Raw genomic sequence first — 18,406 nt, forward strand, 5'->3', positions numbered from 1 at the left:
GATCAACCTTAGGGGTGGGGTTGGGGTTGGGGTTGGGGGTGGGGGTGGGGGTGGGGAGTAGGGATGAATGCAAAAGATATATTGCTTATAAGAAAACGAAAGTACAAATTTACAATCTATCAACACTCAACCAAATAAACAGGATTAGTAATACATCTAGAAGTCCATGTACAAAAGGGCCTTCTTGAGTGGAATATCAAATAGCAAATCCACCCTAGTGAGGAAGGATATTCTACATGCTTAGAGAGCATAAAAATCAATTGTCATTGAGTTTTTCTTAAACCATGGTGAAGAGGAATCCAATGAACATTGTATACTACAATAAAATATTAAAATGGTATTTTGAGGAACATATTAAAACTTTTGAACCGAGGATGATGTGGTATCCCATCAATATGATCGGCTATATACAAAAAATAAAAACCTAAATACCACATCTCTAGTCCAACAAGACCTTCCCATCCAAAGTTTGATCAATATTGATTTTGAGGATGTCTCTACCATGGATTTAGTGCATTTGTATCGGATCAGGTATCAATCACCTTCACAATCGATACGATATTGATATGGTATTAGCATGGATTAGTCATATCTGATTAATTTACCCCTGATTTTCTTTTTAAAAGAATTAAAAACAAACATATTTTTAATTGATTTACTCCTTGTTTGTACCATTTTACAATACAACATCAAGATCAATAGCTAACAATACTGATACGAATCTCCTATATTTGATGATCCGACACTAATACCTCAAACCATGATCTCTAATAGGGGTTTGAATCCCAAGCCCGCACCGGTTAGATTATATCGAGCCCCACCGTTTAAAGACCGGCCCAACCTGTACTAATTATTAAACATATCGGGCTCAGACCCGACCCATGTAGCACACTGTGCAAGGGGTAAGCCAGACGAGCACCTAACTGGCCCAACCTGACACATTTATATGTATATTTTGATTTTTTTTAGAAAAAATAAAATTTATATTGATAGGTTTATTAATTATTGAATGTAATTAAGTGTCCTGTCGTTTATAACTTGTTGATGATTTAATAAAATATATCAAAATATCTTAAATCTAAGATAATTAATGATTATTTAAGACACGTTTAAGGTTTTATTGGTACATTACCTCGTTTAAGGTCCAATTATACCCCGATTAGGAGAAGATCGGTTAAAGCCTAAAACCCGAAACTAACACGAGACCGATTCATTCTTTAAATAGGTAGGTCACGGTCCAAGTATATAGGCCTACCAAGTCAGCTAGGCCCAACCGAGACTGGTCCGACCCAACCGATTAACACCCCTAATCTCTAGGGTGAGAACCTCTTTAATGCGCCAGCCCCTCCAATGCACATCGTACATCTGAGAGACACTTCAGGGTAGGGGTGTCAACTCCAAGCTCACATCGGTAGGCCTGATCGAGCCCGACACGTTTATGGGCCAACCTAGACCTGTCCGATTAATAAACGTGTTTATAAACAAGTAGTACATGTTGCAGCCACCTAGCCATGCGGGCGCCCAACCGGTCCAACACGACACATTTACAAACCTGGTTTGAACCGACTCCCTTAAGCTCAACCTAGCCCGACCCATTTAATATTACTTGTATTTTTTTTAATACTATTTGTATTTAGTGCCAAGGCTATGTGATATGTACAATTGAAATTGTGGTAATTATTATATGAACATTCATCTTTTTTATGAATATTTTAATTGATATGAATTTACTAAACTTGGGTTATGTATGCGTAGTTTAATTGATTTGAGTTTCATGGATTAAAAATCGAGTACATTAGTAATTTAGTCACTTTGCCCATCTTTCGCTTAATCCATTTTAACTATGAGATCTTTTTTTTTTTTTGCTATGCTCATCTTTGCCTCATTTTGTTGGTATTCATCTTTAAGCATATTTAAGAGACCAATTTTAAAGAGGATCCGTTTAAAGCCCGGTTAAGGCCCGATTAAGGCCTATTAATGGTAGTCCATTTAAAGCTCAAGATCCATCACCCTGATTATTAAATGTACTATGCCCACTCTCGCTAAGCCCATTTAGCTAAATGGGCGTTCATGATACAGCCTAAGGGTGTCAATTTGATATCGATACGGAAAATTGATACCAAAACCTACCATTTAGAACTATACTGAATTGAACCGAATGAATTTTGGTACGGTTTTGGTATGGGAAAATAGAAGTTTTTTTGGTTGGATTCAGTATTGGTATTGACCATTCGGTATATCGAACTGAACTGAATATCGACACTTGTTGAGAAACTGCCAAAACGTCAAATTTTTTTTTTTTTGGGGGTAGAAGCCAAAAGTCTCAAAATTAGAATTCGAAAACAGAGAAACCCAATTTTTTTTTTTATTATTATTTTTAATTTTTGGGGGATAGAACTCATTTAAAGTGAGTTAAATTAAAACCATTTGTATACTGAAACTGAGCCATATTAAAATCGTACCAAGTCGGTTCGGTATTGATATTGCAAACTTAAAGATATTAATGGTATGATATAGTATTGGTATCTAGTATTAAGTTTCGATGCCATACCAAAATCGAACTGAATATAAAAAATGGTACCAATTGACATCCCTAGTGTAACTCTATAAATTAGTTGAGACCGACCCGGCCTGACCGCTTGACACTCCTACTTCAGGGGGATCAAAATCCTCTGTTTTTTTCATCCATGTTTTTCCTTGTTTTGCTACCTGCAGAACGCGACACGTGGATAACAAGGAGACCAACGGTCAAGATTGGGTGAGAATTATTACATCCGATGCATTGGTCTTAAAGTTGTCCATGTGTCGCGTTCTACAGGTAGTAAAACAAGGAAAAACAGGAATGAGAAAGACAAGATTATTTTCCACTTCAGGGTATGCCCGGTGCTACCAGCAGTCCAATTATTGGGAGGGATTGGTCCCTTCAGTAATGATAACTATAACCATCCGCCATAAATAAGGATAGCTTTTTTTTTTTTTTTGGTAACAAAGAAGGATAGATTTACTTATACAAGGACCAGCAGTCTCCCTGAAGCCTCAAGGAGAGGCAGTTACGTATTTGTATTTGACCTATACTTCTTCCTTGGTATTGGTATACTCTCTACAAATTACATCTCTGCACAATCTTCTTCAGATTTCAATATAATTTCTCCATGGGAGTTTCTTCTATTCCTCTTTCCCCTTTATCTTCAATCCCTCTCGGTTTCGTACTCAGATTTAATTTTTAATCTCCATTACCCTTCTTCTTCTTCTTCTTCTTCTTATTATCATCTGGTATTTTTCATCTCATCTCACTTCATGTCCTTCCATGGGATGTCTCTCGTAAAACCCTAAGTTTTATTTGACAAAATATGGATTTCAAAGGTTTCTAAAAACCTATAACTTCTGTTTTCCAGAATTTTTTCCTCCTATTTCGTTCTTCATCTTTATATCTTCGATTGGTTTTGTATGCAATGGCAACACAGAAGGCTCCTAGGTCAATAGCAGAGAGAGAAGATATCATTCTTCGGAAGATTTTCTTAGTGTCTCTTGTAGATTCTATGGTGGATGATTCTAGAATCGTGTATTTGGAGATGACTGCAGCTGAAATTCTTAGCGAAGGTAAACCCCTTTTGCTTTCCAGGGATTTAATGGAACGGGTTCTCATCGATCGGCTTTCTGGTCAGTTCCCCTCTGCCGAACCTCCTTTTCCTTATTTGGTTGGGTGCTATCGTCGTGCTCATGAGCAGGGTAAGTTGATTACATCTACGAAAGATAAGACTATTCTGTCCGAGATGGAATCTGTGGTTAGGCAGGCGAAGAAATTGGCGGTTTCATACTGCCGGATCCATCTGGGTAATCCAGATATGTTCCCTAGCGTCGAAAACAATCCATCGACTATTTCGCCTTTACTGCCTTTGATTTTCTCTGAAGTTTCGAGCTCAATTGGTGGGTTTGGAGGAAGTAGTACTGGTGGTGTATTGACTTGTCCTCCTGGGTTTGTGGAAGAGTTTTTCCGGGACACTGATTATGATAGCTTGGAGCCAATCTTAAAGGGCTTGTATGAGAATTTGAGGGGAAGTGTTCTCAAAGTGTCTGCGCTTGGAAACTTTCAGCAATCCTTGAGGGCGTTACTGATGTTAATTAGCTTTCCTAACGGTGCCAAGGCTCTGGTGAATCATCCCTGGTGGGTACCCAAGGGGACTTATGTCAACGGTCGTGTTATTGAGATGACCAGCATTTTGGGTCCTTTCTTTCATGTCAGTGCTCTTCCTGATCATACTATTTTCAAGAGTGAGCCTGATGTCGGGTCAGTTTCGTTTCATCTTCTTTTTCTAGTACTTGAATTATTACTCCCACTACTATGCATTTCTCTTCTCTTCCTACATTTAACAGATTTTAGCACACTTTCTTTTCTCTCAGTTGATAAGTAATAAAAATGACTGAATGAAGACAAGGGAGAGCCCCTAGCCCAGGATTTTTTTTTTTCCTTTTCACAGAAACAAAGGCTAACGAGAGATGTCCAAAACTGGTATTATCATAGAATACAACTTTCCAATTGGTGGCAGATGATCATAGTTGGCCCTTTGAATCCTGGATCATGCAGGACAGATATGAGATAAGAGGTGGAGACACATCTCATAAACTGAGTATTAATTAAAATTATGTGGGTGTTTCCATCTCTCCCCCTGTTGTTTTATGGTGATTCATAAAGAGGAATATTTTGTGAGAGAACACCAGTTTGATAAATAGAAATATTTCATGAAACATTCGGTTATGGAACGGTTGGAAACCCATCCTAGAACCATCCCGACCCGTTAATTGACCAGTTCTAAAATCAGAACTCAGAACCCAGAACCGTCCCAGTTTTGGACAGTCTGGTTCCAAGTTTTAGCAGGACAGTTCCGTGATGGTTCCCAGCTCCACCACCAAATTGACACCCTTAACTGCCAGTGGGGGAGGAATCTCCCACGTCACACCAATGGCGACATAGGTAATGGCATCATCCACATGGGACTCACATGGTCAGGAGATGAAAAAAAAATACATGTGTGTGGGCATACAGTTTATTGGCTGCATTGTAAACTTTTCCCATGTATTATATACTCCTTTTTATAAATCACCATGAAACAATTGGTTTCTCTAATGAAATTATGAGCAAGTAGGAACCGGAACCGCCAAGATTCATTTAAAACGCATATATAAGCCTTGATTTAACGGTTATGTTGTTGTGTCAGATGTTTTTTTGAATGATTTTTGGGATTTGATTTAGTGTTGATGATTTGGAATTTTGGACTTATCTGTATGCTTAGGAATGGATATATGAGTGTTTGCATGCTAGGGAATAGATAAGTTATTCTTTGTATGATTAGGAATATATTTTCAATTATTTACATGCTTAGGAAGGTATTTTGGAATTTTGTACACTGTAGCACTGCCCAGAGCTGTTTAGGAACTGGGCCGTCCCATTAATAAACGGGAAAATCCTAGTTTTGGAACTGTTTATTGTTTGTATTTGGAATTGTTAAATTTTATGGGCCTATATCAATTCAATTTTAGGGTTTCGGGACCCAAGATTACATCAATTGCTATCAAAGCTGAATTTCTGGCAGTTTTAACCATGACAAGACCCTTTCAGCTACATTGAGGTCTACAAGATGGATAAAGAATTACATGAAAACCAGCAAAGAAGTGAAGCATAATATGAGTCATATGACAAGTTCGTGGAAGAAACTCAGAGTACTCTTGATGAGATTCTTGCTTTTATGAAGAGAACTGAAAATCAGGATGAAGTAGGACCATCTATACCACTTCCTTAGTTGGGTATTTTACGTTTTGTAGATGCGCTTCCAAGACAGCAACTCGAACCTGTTATTCCTGATGTTTTAAAACTTTCTATTTAATGTAGTAGTAGCATGGAGAAGGAGATCCTTGGTGGCTTAGCAACAAAGTAACCCACTCATTGTATAGTTTAGACTGGATTTAATAAATAAAGATCAAGGGCACAAGCTGCTGCCCACGATTTTTTCTGTTCAAACAATTGCTCTTGTGAGTTATGGCTGCCGTGGTGAATCAGTTGCAAGCTCCTAGGTGGTGATTCTTAGGCTGGTTGGTGGTGAAGCTGACCTAGGCGTGGTGGTAAAATCAAGTCATATCCCTCCCTACTTTCTCTCATCCTTTTTCTTTCAGTCATACTGTTTTGTCAAATTCCAGCAACCTTCTCCTCCTTTGTCATTTCCATCAGTAGATTATATCTATCCCCTCTCGTGTTCACTTTTATATCTATAATATAAGTATTTGTTATTGACTGTTCTCGGTGGTTTGTTTTCTGTTTTCTCCCTCCTATGGTTTCTATTTTTACCCTACTCTAACAGTGGATTTTTCATATGGTTTTCACCCATTCAGCCATTGAATAGACTTCAAATTTTGATCAAGTATTTCCCCATAGGACCTCTTCTTCAACTGGAACTGGAGATCCATCAAACCTTTGGTTTGTGAGTTACCATTGATTCTTTTTCTGTTTCTAATTCTGTCTTTGAAAGTTTCTAATTTCTGTTACATACTGTTCTAGCAGATCCGACCGTTGGATCAGCTTGATCTTTGGAGGGAAAGAAACCTGTTTAGAGGACTATTCGGTTTTAATTTCATCTTCATCTGGCTGTTAAATTCTGAGTTATCATAGTTTCTGTATTCTGGTCTGACTGTGATTCTGTCTTGTGTAGTTGTTCAATAATCTGTCCTACTGTTATCGTTCCTCATAAATATCTTGTCAGGCGGGTCCATCAGTGGAATTTTGCTCATCTGCCCATCAAATTCAATTTGATTGAGGTAGTCTGGGGAACCCAGGTCTAGCTAGGATTGGTGGTGTGTTTCAGGACCGTGAGGGTGTCCTTTATCCGTTATTTTTCAGGATCTATTGGTGTGACAAGGTTCCGTAATGGCGAAGTTGAAGGCCAGTTGTCCCATGTGATGGTCATCTAATCATTAAAGGGGTTTCTTCCGTAGACTCTAGTTTTGGTTGGTTCAGGAAACTTGGTGGACATAGCTTGGCAAGAGATGGAGTCATTAACAAAGCACTCTATGTTGGATCATTTTTCTTTTACGCTAATATTTTTGAGAGGCTTTGTTGTTGTTGTCGTAATAATTTTGAGAGGATGGTTCTTTTTGTTGTGGTCTGGGATGGGGTTGGCTCCTTTGTGGGGTCATTGTTGTAAACCATGTGATGTTCTATATGTTTATGTAGTTTACTGCTTTACATATTTCCTGTTTGCCTTCGGAATAGCATCTGTTATTGCTTACCAGAAGGTGAAAAGACAGCTTTTCAATGATCAAAGAAATTAGAGAACCCCAAAAGTATAAAGAGACTAATTTACGTGGTTGTTGTGAAGTGGACATCCTTTAATTAGCTGCCTCTTCAATCTTTCTGTCTCTAGCATATGGGAGGATAGGGATAATCTTGCAGCAGTTGGATCATTAAACGGGATTTGGTCCTGAATACCCAATGAAAAGATGCAGCATAATGTAGATTCAGGAATATATATATATATATGCTTGATGTGTTTCTTCTGTTTTTTTGTTGTGCTGTAAACTCCACTTTCTTTATTCTGTCTCCTGTCATATTTTCCTCAAAGGCATCCATGTCTTCTTTTTGATCTGGTAGCCTTAGAATACTTGGAAGGATGTGGTTCTGGTTCCCTTCCCATGTGCAGTAATTGATTACCTGTTTTATATTTTGAACATCAGGCAGCAGTGCTTCTCAGAAGCATCAACTCGTCGTCCGGCTGATTTATTATCTTCTTTCACAACTATTAAAACTGTCATGAATAACTTATATGATGGTCTTGGAGAAGTTCTTCTCACTCTCCTTAAGAACCCTGATACACGGGAGAGTGTTCTTGAATATCTTGCTGAGGTTATCAAGAAAAACTCATCGAGGGCTCATTTACAGGTGAATGTAATTCACAAGAAAGATGATGACGGTTTGACATGATTTTGATTCCCCTGCTTGTGAGATTCCCTATGGGGGAAATTTGAAGCCATTGTTCTACTTTCAGTCTTAATGTTTATTTGGTCCTACATTTTGGTTACAGGTTGATCCATTATCTTGTGCAAGTTCAGGAATGTTTAATAATCTCAGTGCTGTCATGCTTCGACTCTGTGAGCCTTTCTTAGATGCAAATTTGACCAAAAGGGACAAAATTGATCCAAAGTATGTGTTTCATGGTACACGTTTGGATTTAAGGTGAGTTCTTTTAATTTAATAGGCATCTAGTTATTTATTTACATTTTATTTTTCCCCTTGTTGTCCTTAGTTTAGTACTGATTGTTGGCAATGCAACTTTGTGCTTTATTAGGAGTTTAACAGCTCTTCATGCATCTTCGGAAGAAGTTGCAGCATGGATTGATAAAGATAATCCCTCGGACAAAAAGAGTGATGATGAGAATCGCATATTACAATCTCAAGAAGCCACCAGTTCTGGCAATAATATTCGTGGACCTTCTCTCCTCTCTAATGCCAGACCAATGTCAAGTTGTGGTGGGAAACCTAAATATTCATTCATCTGCGAGTGTTTCTTTATGACTGCTAGGGTTCTCAACTTGGGGATGTTAAAAGCATTTTCTGATTTTAAAAATCTAGTTCAGGTGGGTGAGACATGTAATAGATATTTGTTGGTGCTTCCCCCACCCCCCCTCTCTCTCTCTCTCTCCTAATGTTTTCTGTATGAAATGGGTTTCAGGATTTGTCTAGGTCTGAAGATACTCTGTCCACTTTGAAAACCATGCAAGGACAAACACCCTCTCCACAACTGGAATTGGATATAGCTCGCATTGAGAAAGAAATTGAATCATATACACAGGAGAAGTTATGTTATGAAGCTCAAATACTTCGGGTATGCCCAACTCTTGCAATTCACTTGCCAATGAAAAGACCGACTGATACCCCAATTTGTAAAGTTCAAAGGCTAGGGGTTTAGGTTTACTTGAAACAATTAAAAACAGACTGGGTGCTTCAAAGAATTCTTGATTAGTTTTATGAAGATCAGGCAAGTTGATATTTAATTGGGCTGATCTTTGCAAGGCCAATACTAGATTTAGCATGTGGATCTAGTTTGGCTTTGGGCGATTTGATATTTCCAGACATTGATTCAACGTATATGTATATGACAAAGATGTGGCATTTTCCAAAATTTATGAGGTTTATAAGTTTTAGTTGCATTAGTGTACACCAAAGATCATTGTATTTTGAAAAAAGTGAAAAAACTTTATGTTGAAATTGTAACGACATTTTTATGATTTATACTATTCATTATTGAAATGGTTATGTACTTAGGAGTTGGGACTTTGCAGAGTAGCAAGGGGGAATGTATATGTTAAATGGTGTCTTAGGCCCATTTGTTGTTTCTTATTTATAGCCCCCCATTTTGTCAAAGGGAAAGAGATTTTGTAGAATGTAAAGATAAAGAAGCTACAGCTTAACATAACTACGTCCAATAGCATCCTCAGTTATAATCTCTGAGATCACTAGGGAAGTTCTGCTTATACAATTTTTCTCTTTTTTCCATTTTTCATAATTGCAATTCTTTGAGAGGTTTCTGCTGCTGCTTTAATACTTCGGAAGGAGAGATCCCAGAATGAAGGCAACAGTTTCGTCTAATTTCTCCTTTTGGACATCTCAAGCCGTATCCAACATCGTTTCTGACCTTAATTTTTCTTTGTTTCAAGGATGGAGCACTACTTCAGCGTGCACTATCCTTCTACAGACTAATGGTGGTTTGGCTAGTTGATCTTTTGGGAGGATTTAAAATGCCTTTGCCTTCAAGTTGCCCAATGGAATTCGCATGTATGCCAGAACATTTCGTTGAAGATGCAATGGAGTTGCTTGTTTTTGCTTCTCGGATCCCTAGAGCATTGGATGGGGTTTTGCTGGTAGGCCCAGAATTTTCACTTGCAACCCAAATATGCACATAATCTTTTCCTTCTTTGTGGTTGAAATTCAAGCCACTTTATGAATCTTTCTTCACTTTTGCATTTCATTTTCTTATTTCTTCTGACAGGATGATTTTATGAACTTTATCATCATGTTCATGGGAAGTCCAAATTTTATTAGAAACCCATATCTAAGAGCAAAAATGGTAGAAGTCTTGAATTGTTGGATGCCCAATAGAAGGTAATGGGATATCTCTACTTCCTATTTGGCTGACATTGTCAGTTATTTCCTGAAGTTGAATTATTTGTGTCCGCCTCACTGTTTTCATTTCTTACGCAGTGGTTCATCTGTCACAACTTCCCTTTTTGAAGGGCATTCTCTTTCTCTTGAATATCTTGTCCGGAATCTTCTGAAGCTTTATGTTGACATTGAGTTCACAGGTTCTCACACACAGGTGGTTAATTATCATCTTTTATCATTGCTTTGCTCTGAAGAGTCGATGAAGGCTGTGTTTCTGGAACTCACAACTCACTTGAATTGAAAACCTCTATAATTTCTATTGCAACTCTGTAGGTCATAAGCAGATGATGGTATTCCTGTGTTTCTAGACTTCTCAGTTCTTCCTTAGTTTTCTTATTCTAGTTTGTACTGACCTAGTTTCTTATTCTATTTTGTGCTGTATGTCAGCAAATCCTTACCTTTTTCTTGATTCTTTGAAAATGGTGTGTCATATATCACTGTAATGGATGAGGATATATATCTTTCATGTTGCTGTGGACCAAAGGGCTTGTGTAATCCCTTCAGTCCGAGGCTAAATCTGCATGTTGCACACAATTGGCCAAAGAACACATGTTTATTGTAACAAATAATTACAATTAATGTTAATTTTTTATTTTAGGTAAGCTAACCGGGCTGATGGATTATAAGATGGGCTTAGCTGAGGCATACCTACCCCCTGCCTGTTTAATATGCATCTTCTGCATGTACACATAACCCAATACTCCCCAGTTCAATTTGCACCCACCTTCTTTCCAAACCTTGTTGTAATATAGTATTGATATGCATATATTGGCATACCCTTTGTTTAGAAAGTAAGAAACTTCTCTAGTATATGTGCTGTGCTGTATACTGCTCCAGTTTCTTACCATGCCATGTCAACAGTGTTTACATTAAGATTTGTTGGAAGTTGTCAGGTATAATTGGTTATTCCATACTTGCAGTCTAAGCCATATATGTTATGAACAATTCCGATTTTATGGATTTAACGAACTTCTCCCGTTGCACTATAATTGTCATGGTATTGTTCTAATGACCCTTGCTCTGATATGTTGATGTTTGTGCAGTTCTATGACAAGTTCAACATACGCCACAATATTGCCGAACTTCTTGAATACCTGTGGCAAGTTCCTAGTCATCGAAATGCATGGAGACAGGTAGAGTAATTCTTGTGATTCTATTCTTTTATGAGATTTGTCATTTTAGGCTTCCAAAAGTAAGCATTATGAAACCACTTGTCTGCTGCTTCATTTGTGATCCTATTTAATTAACTGGTTTACATGTACCATTTCAGATAGCTAGGGAAGAGGAAAAGGGGGTTTATTTGAACTTTTTGAACTTCTTGATCAATGATAGCATCTATCTTCTTGATGAAAGTCTTAATAAAATTCTTGAACTCAAAGAGTTGGAAGCTGAGATGGCAAATACCACAGAATGGGAGCAAAGATCCACCCAAGAGAGGCAGGAAAGAACTCGACTGTTTCATTCCCAAGAGAATGTGAGTATTATTTTCGTTAAATGTTTCTTCTTGGTTGCTAGTGGAAATTCTACCTGCATTCTATATATCAAATAAGAATAACATTCTTGGGTTTCCTAGATTATTCGGATTGATATGAAACTGGCAAATGAAGATGTCGGCATGCTGGAATTTACTTCAGAACAGATTACTGTTCCTTTCCTTCTTCCAGAAATGGTGACTTATTTCTTCATTATCATTACAATTTTTTTCTACACGTACCTGTCTTGACCTCTCAGCATTCCTTTAGCCCTTAATGATTTTTCTTCCTCATTCCAGGTTGAAAGAGTGGCTAGCATGTTGAATTACTTTTTGTTACAACTTGTGGGCCCTCAACGGAGAGCTCTTAGTCTTAAAGATCCTGAAAAGTATGAGTTCCGGCCAAAACAATTGCTTAAGCAGGTTAAATCTCTCTCTCTCTCTCTCTCTATATATATATATATATATATGTGCACGCATGCATTGGCATAGAAACTGTTGTGCATTGCTGCTTTATGCAATGGTCCTGTCTGAGAAAACATCAGAAATGGAATAAACATTTGTTGGAATATTATGGATGGTTCTAACGTACTTGACAGATGGACAAATGCAGATGTCTGATAACAGCTACATTGGAAACTTTTTAAGCAGGCAACATATGTGTTATGTTCTTCCTGCAGCCAATCAGCTAGGTGTAACTATAATTATGTTTACTCTTTATGACACTATATATAATATGGTAAAGGGTTCTCTGAACATAAGACTTGTACTACTCACAGAAGCCTGTTTTATTCATTTTGTCAAGGAGAGAAAAAATAATAAAATATACAGCAGGCAAGCTGTTTCCCTTCCTCATTCTCCACCCCATTTCTTTTTGAATGGAAGAAAAGTGGCCCAGTTAGTTTACAGTCTTTTTTCTAGATTGTGTGTGTGTGGGGTTAAAAAATGAATTTGGTTTGATAATTATTGGTTACCCAGTCTAGATATGGATAGCCATATCTGGAAAGAGAAAAAAGAAAAGGTAAAAAAAGGGTCAATGGATTTTGATCAGTCAAATGCTTTTTAATGAATTAGATCTAACTATTGTTCACCATGGAGTTCTACTCAGTTCCTATGAGTAAAGCTATCTAGTGGTTCCACTTCTGCTTTGCATTTTTGTGGCTGTTAGATCATCACAATTTAGTTCTGCTTCCTGGAGCGAATGACATTCACTGTTGCAACTAATAATTCCTGTCTGCACTTTCTATTCAATTATCATGTATAAGAGACATCTACTAATTTAGTGGATGATTTATTGGAAGATTGTCCATATTTACATCCACCTGGCGAGGGGAGACAAGGAAAAGGTTTTCCCAGCTGCTATCTCAAGAGATGGTCGATCATACAATGAGAAGGTACTTAGAAAAGGAAGAGAATCTCAACCCCCCCCCTGCTTTTTATTTTGTCAACCCTCTTCGATAGTGGAGAACTTGCTGGTTTCTTACTCTTTCTATCCTTTGAATAGTATTTTGTTATTTAGTCTGATAGTTTCAAATTTCAAATGCCCCCACAGTTATTTACTGCTGCAGCAGACGTTCTACGAAAAATAGGTGAAGATGGGAGGGTGATACATGAATTTGCTGAGTTAGGTGGAAAGGCAAAAATTGCAGCTTCCGAGGCAATGGACGCTGAAGCTGTACTGGGAGAGATACCCGATGAATTTCTTGATCCAATTCAGGTATGTTTTGCTTAAATACGGAGATTGGATTATGTCCTTTCTTTTCTTGGCGTTGCAGATATGGGAGCATAAGAGGCCACTTCTTTTCCTCAAATAAGTAACCTATGGTGAACCCCTTCTCTATCTTGCAGTATACATTAATGAAGGATCCTGTTATTCTACCTTCTTCAAGAATCACCGTAGATCGACCTGTCATCCAAAGGCATCTTCTGAGTGATACTGTAAATACCTTTTCACATGTTTCACTATGATTTCTCTCTTGCTCGCTCTCCTGTTGGGCTAATTTACTTCACGTTGCATGAATGACAGACTGACCCATTCAATCGTTCCCATCTCACTCAAGATATGCTGATTCCTGATGTTGAACTGAAGGCAAGAATCAAAGAGTTCATCAGGTCACAAGAACTAAAGAAGCATGGGGAAGGTGTAAACATGCAAAGCCCGAAGACAACTATGCAGACTGGGGATGAAAAAATGACTTTGATTGACTAGAAGTGGCAGAACCAAAGGAGGGGCAAGGGAAGTTTGGGAGGAGTTGGCAAAGGGAGCATCTCTCTCCAGAAAATTAAAACATTTTAATTATGTTGATAATGTATACTTTATCAGGAAAAAAATATATATATTCTCCCAATCCCCACTAAATATTGTATTTTGTTTATTTATTTATATAAAGCTTTTCTGGAGGACATTATTCGGGTCAAACCCAAAAAACATGTAAATTTCAAGGAGCAGCTTTGATCTTAAAGGAATTTGGTCTTGGGCAACGTTTCAGAACACACCATTGGAGATTGAATTTGATCTCAAGAACCCTAGAATTGGCCCTCAGATCTCAAAACTTAATGACTCTAGGGTATTTTTTTGGCATGAATCGGATGTATCAAATCATTTGTAGGAATCTTAATCAGTCATTTGCGTATATTTCATTTTGAATAGTCTGATTCACCAATTCAATTCATAGTTTTGAAGCCCTATTTTCTCAACTTGAATAATGATCTGATTGTGAATTACGACATCATCATTCTCACTATGATCAGCAGTTCCACCACCACTGCATTGTGAATGTGGAAGTGGGAATGGCAAGATGGTGGGGGTGGCAATGGTGAAGACACTTCTGAGTTCATGGTGAATCCTGGGTTTCGCTGCCCTGGCAACCACCTTGGCAGACTGGAGAGTTGGAAGGCGACTTGCAGGTTCCCTTCTCGATCACTTTTTATTTGTTACATTTCTCTAATTCTGATTTTCTTAACGGTGCTAAGAATTTGGGCTTGTTTCATATACAAGAGAGACGTAATGTGTGTACGTGGGTGAAGTAACACAATATTGAATGCAATCATGTGAATCATGCACCAAAAGACATACAAGATGGGCAGAGACTTTCCTGAGAGTCACTTGCAGTTTAATGCTTCTCCTATCCCAAATAGTCTCTGATTAAGAATTTGTAATTGGATAATGTGGCATTATTTTCTGATTCATTGGTGGTGTTGGTGACTGCAGGCACTGGTAAGCTGGATTGGAGATCTAGGCATTTCAGACCTTTGTCAATAGAGAGGGTGAATAATTATGAAATCACAAGTGGCTTAACAGATTCCAAGGTTGAAGGAAAAACTCTCTTCTTGGAGAAGAATGTAGTTGCTTTAACCCATTCTTTCGCCACTTTTGTTCTTCCACCTGCTCATTCACCTTCTGTACAACTTATGCGGGGCTGAAGTCAATCAGACCAGTAAAAGGTAATCACCAATAATCTCTGCAGGAGCAATCACCTCCAACAAAATGGTGGAATCGTTTTCGATCTCTGACAACAATTTGCCTTCTATAAACCTTTGAAACACGCTTAAAAAAGTCATGGCAATCCCTGCAAATTCTCAAATTCTTGACTATCCTCAAAGTTGTATCCGAAGAAGTTCTAAGAAGCCCAAAAGCAAGCGCAAGCTTCTCACTGTGATACATTAGAGAATGCTCCTTCTCCTCTTCCTCCACATCATATGAAACCATGTTAGTGTCTGCAACATAGCCTGCCAGCTTCAATTGTTTCTTCATATCTGCCAACATGTTATAAATCTCCTCCAACTCAATCTCCATTCTTTCTGATACTACAAATTCATAAACCATATTGTCAATTTCTATTGAACTACAACCAGGGACTTTCTTGATCCCCTTATGATTCATCATCTGCCTCACTTCTCCCATCTTACTCCATCTTCGATTTTGAGCATACAGATTTGACAGCAAAACATAGTTCTCTGCATTGTAGGGTTCCAATTCAAGAAGCTTGTGGATTGCAAGCTCACCCAACTGGATGTTTCCATGGATTCTGCAAGCACCCAGAAATGCCCTCCAAACAATTGGGTCTGCTTTCAATGGCATGGTTCGGATAAGCTCCCGAGCTTCCTTCAAGAAACCAGCTCGACCAAGTAGATCAACCATGCAACCATAATGCTCAATGCCTGGTCGCAACCCAAAATTCTCCATGCTGGTAAAATATCTTTGGCCTTCGTCAATAAGACCTTGGTGGCAACAAGCACATAAAACAGCTAAGAAAGTAACTCCATCAGGAATAACATTCTCCATGAGCATTTTGGAAAGTGCCTGCAATGCAGCAGACCCTTGCCCATTCATTGCATACCCAGATATCAGAACATTCCAAGTGTAAGTATTCTTCACTCTCATTGCTTCAAAAACCTTTTCAGCCTCATGAACAACTCCACATTTAGCATACATGTCTATAAGAGCAGTACCTACAAACACATTCATTCTGAGTCTGTTCTGTTCTATATAATCATGAATCCACTTCCCCTGATTCAATGCTCCCAAATGAGCACAGGCCGAGAGCACCCCAACCATGGTGACCTCCCCTGGCTGGATATCAGATGCCTGCATCTCTCGAAACACATCAATAGCTTCCCTAAACATTCTATTGTGGGTATAACCTGTTATTAAAGCATTCCAAGAAACTGAATTTCTTTCAGGCATTTCATCAAACAGTCGATGTGCCTCACCAATTGACGAACAAGTCCCATACATGTGGACAAGAGCTGTGTTTGTGTAGACATCCGAGTGGAAACCCATCTGAATTATGTAACCATGTATCGACTTCCCAAACCTCCGGCGGAACAAATGGGCGACAGATTTTAGTACAGCTGGAAACGTGGAGGAATCAGGAAGAAATCCATTCTTATGCATCTGTGTAAAAACTAGAATTGACTGCAGATGCTTGTTGGAGTGAGTATAAGATCTGATCATGAAGCTACAAAGGTCAGAATTAATGGATTCTCGGAACTGCGTGAACAGAAGAGCAGCGGGACCCAACACATTAGAAGAAAAACATATGTCAATGAGCCTCGTTAGTGACAATTCATCGATAGGTAGCTTGTTGATGATGAGTTGACCGAGAAACTGTTTGATGTGGTTACAATCTGCGAGAGATTTCAGCATTGCAAGGCGTGGTTCTCGAGTCATTTGTAATTGAACTACTGCGGAAGTAGAGATTGGGAAGCGTTGGAAGTTACATTTGTGTAGAGAATTGCTTGAGATGTGCAGAAAAAATATGATCGGTTTCAGTGGTCTTGCCATGATTCTCCATTTAAGCTCTGGTCATTGTTAAAGAATTTATGAAAGATTGCTGCTTTCCCTTCATATTTCACTATCTTCTAACAATTTGATTTTTGATTTTTCTTTCTTTTTTTTTTCCTAACTAAGATGATTTTCCCTCCCCACCCTTTTTTTTTTGGGTAGAATTCCCTCCCTACCTTTAACCCTTGGTCAATGTGGAATCAGACAAGGGATTAGTATGTGCACAGGCAATCCCGATATTTGGCCCATTTGGTATCGGTGGAACGGTAGGGCAGAACCTTCTAAACCAAACCAATCTGTGTTGACATTTTATTGGTTTCAGGATGATTGATTCCTAAACATTTGATCAATAGAACAGGAAGAGGTTGTGCTCGCTTCAATTGAACTTCAAGATGCAATGTCATATCTATTTCTTTCTATGCTACTCTGATGTTTTTTGGGGTTTTCATACGATTTCTTTCTTTCTTTCCAATATGAAAGGGTTATTGTTCCGTGCTGCCAGACCTAAATATGCCTTCCACGGCGGAAGCTGCAACCTCTCTAGGGAATCTGATGTTATCAGAGGAACTGGCAAATTGGGATTCACAGCAGGGTTTTTTTTTGAACCGCAGGGAAAGGAGTAATAGTGCTGTATGCAAGGGGATTCTGAACAGGTGGTGCAATGCAGTTGGTGCACTCAAAAGGGCTATCAAACGGCGTGGACTTTCATTAATGTGTTCCACATTGATCTTGTTTTGTTACCATGTTGCAATGAATCAAAACACATCAAGAATCACTTAGATCTAAACGAAGCAATGATATTGAATCAAAAGGACGAAATTATGTGGAATCAAAAGGATGAACTTAAGTAAAATCAAAGAACTTGCAATGGGATGAACACATTATTCGAGCCAAGTCTTAGATGTGCATAATGAAAGAGGCATTAGGGTTGATGTTCCTTTAAGTTTAATGGGAGACACAACCCCAATGAATTTCTCGACTAGTTTGATAGCTTAAAAAAGCATTTTGACATATTAGAAAGGGATAAAGTTTGCGGATCCTTCTCTCCAGTGATAAGAGTGTCAACATTTGAGAATACGTGTTCAACCCCTCCCAACCCTTGAAGGAGGTGATGGAAAACCGTCTGTGTTCCAGAGGATTTTTTTTTCCAAAATTTGCTACTACCTACTTAGCACCAGCAGGGGTAGCGCCCGCTGCGTTGATAGTGTTTCATTTTCTCTTCTTTCCCTCTAAAAATAGGTCATTATGCCCTAACCAGTGCAACGTGGCTGCAGTGCCAACCACCAAGGCACCAACTGTAACAAGATGACCACATCCTTGGTCTTTCGGTCTCTACTTTTACCCAAAAAAAGAAAAAATCCCTATGTCCCTACTCACTACTGCTCAGAAAATAGTGTCGCCAACGATACCAAAATGACAACATCATGGCTAGGTTTTCCAT

General features: G+C 38.5%; 2 protein-coding genes across 2 annotated transcripts; one reads left to right on the plus strand and one right to left on the minus strand.

Moving 5' to 3' along the window:
- Positions 1-3,011: 3,011 nt before the first annotated feature.
- Positions 3,012-14,171, plus strand: LOC122091381 (probable ubiquitin conjugation factor E4). The gene is made up of 16 exons (XM_042661281.1): positions 3,012-4,288; positions 7,723-7,927; positions 8,070-8,221; positions 8,334-8,622; positions 8,718-8,870; positions 9,703-9,906; positions 10,035-10,147; positions 10,247-10,361; positions 11,251-11,340; positions 11,478-11,681; positions 11,781-11,876; positions 11,979-12,101; positions 12,980-13,072; positions 13,231-13,395; positions 13,527-13,616; positions 13,705-14,171. Exons 1-16 carry the CDS (start codon positions 3,453-3,455, stop codon positions 13,885-13,887), a joined length of 3,111 nt encoding a protein of 1,036 aa, XP_042517215.1. The 5' UTR covers positions 3,012-3,452; the 3' UTR covers positions 13,888-14,171.
- A 955-nt stretch (positions 14,172-15,126) lies between these two features.
- LOC122091558 (pentatricopeptide repeat-containing protein At5g48910-like) lies at positions 15,127-16,851 on the minus strand. The gene has a single exon (XM_042661569.1). The coding sequence runs from the start codon at positions 16,849-16,851 to the stop codon at positions 15,127-15,129; it is 1,725 nt and encodes a 574-aa protein (XP_042517503.1).
- Positions 16,852-18,406: the final 1,555 nt, after the last annotated feature.

The sequence above is a fragment of the Macadamia integrifolia genome, chromosome 10 (assembly GCF_013358625.1).
Source record: "Macadamia integrifolia cultivar HAES 741 chromosome 10, SCU_Mint_v3, whole genome shotgun sequence".
In the NCBI taxonomy this organism is placed as follows: Eukaryota; Viridiplantae; Streptophyta; class Magnoliopsida; order Proteales; family Proteaceae; genus Macadamia; species Macadamia integrifolia.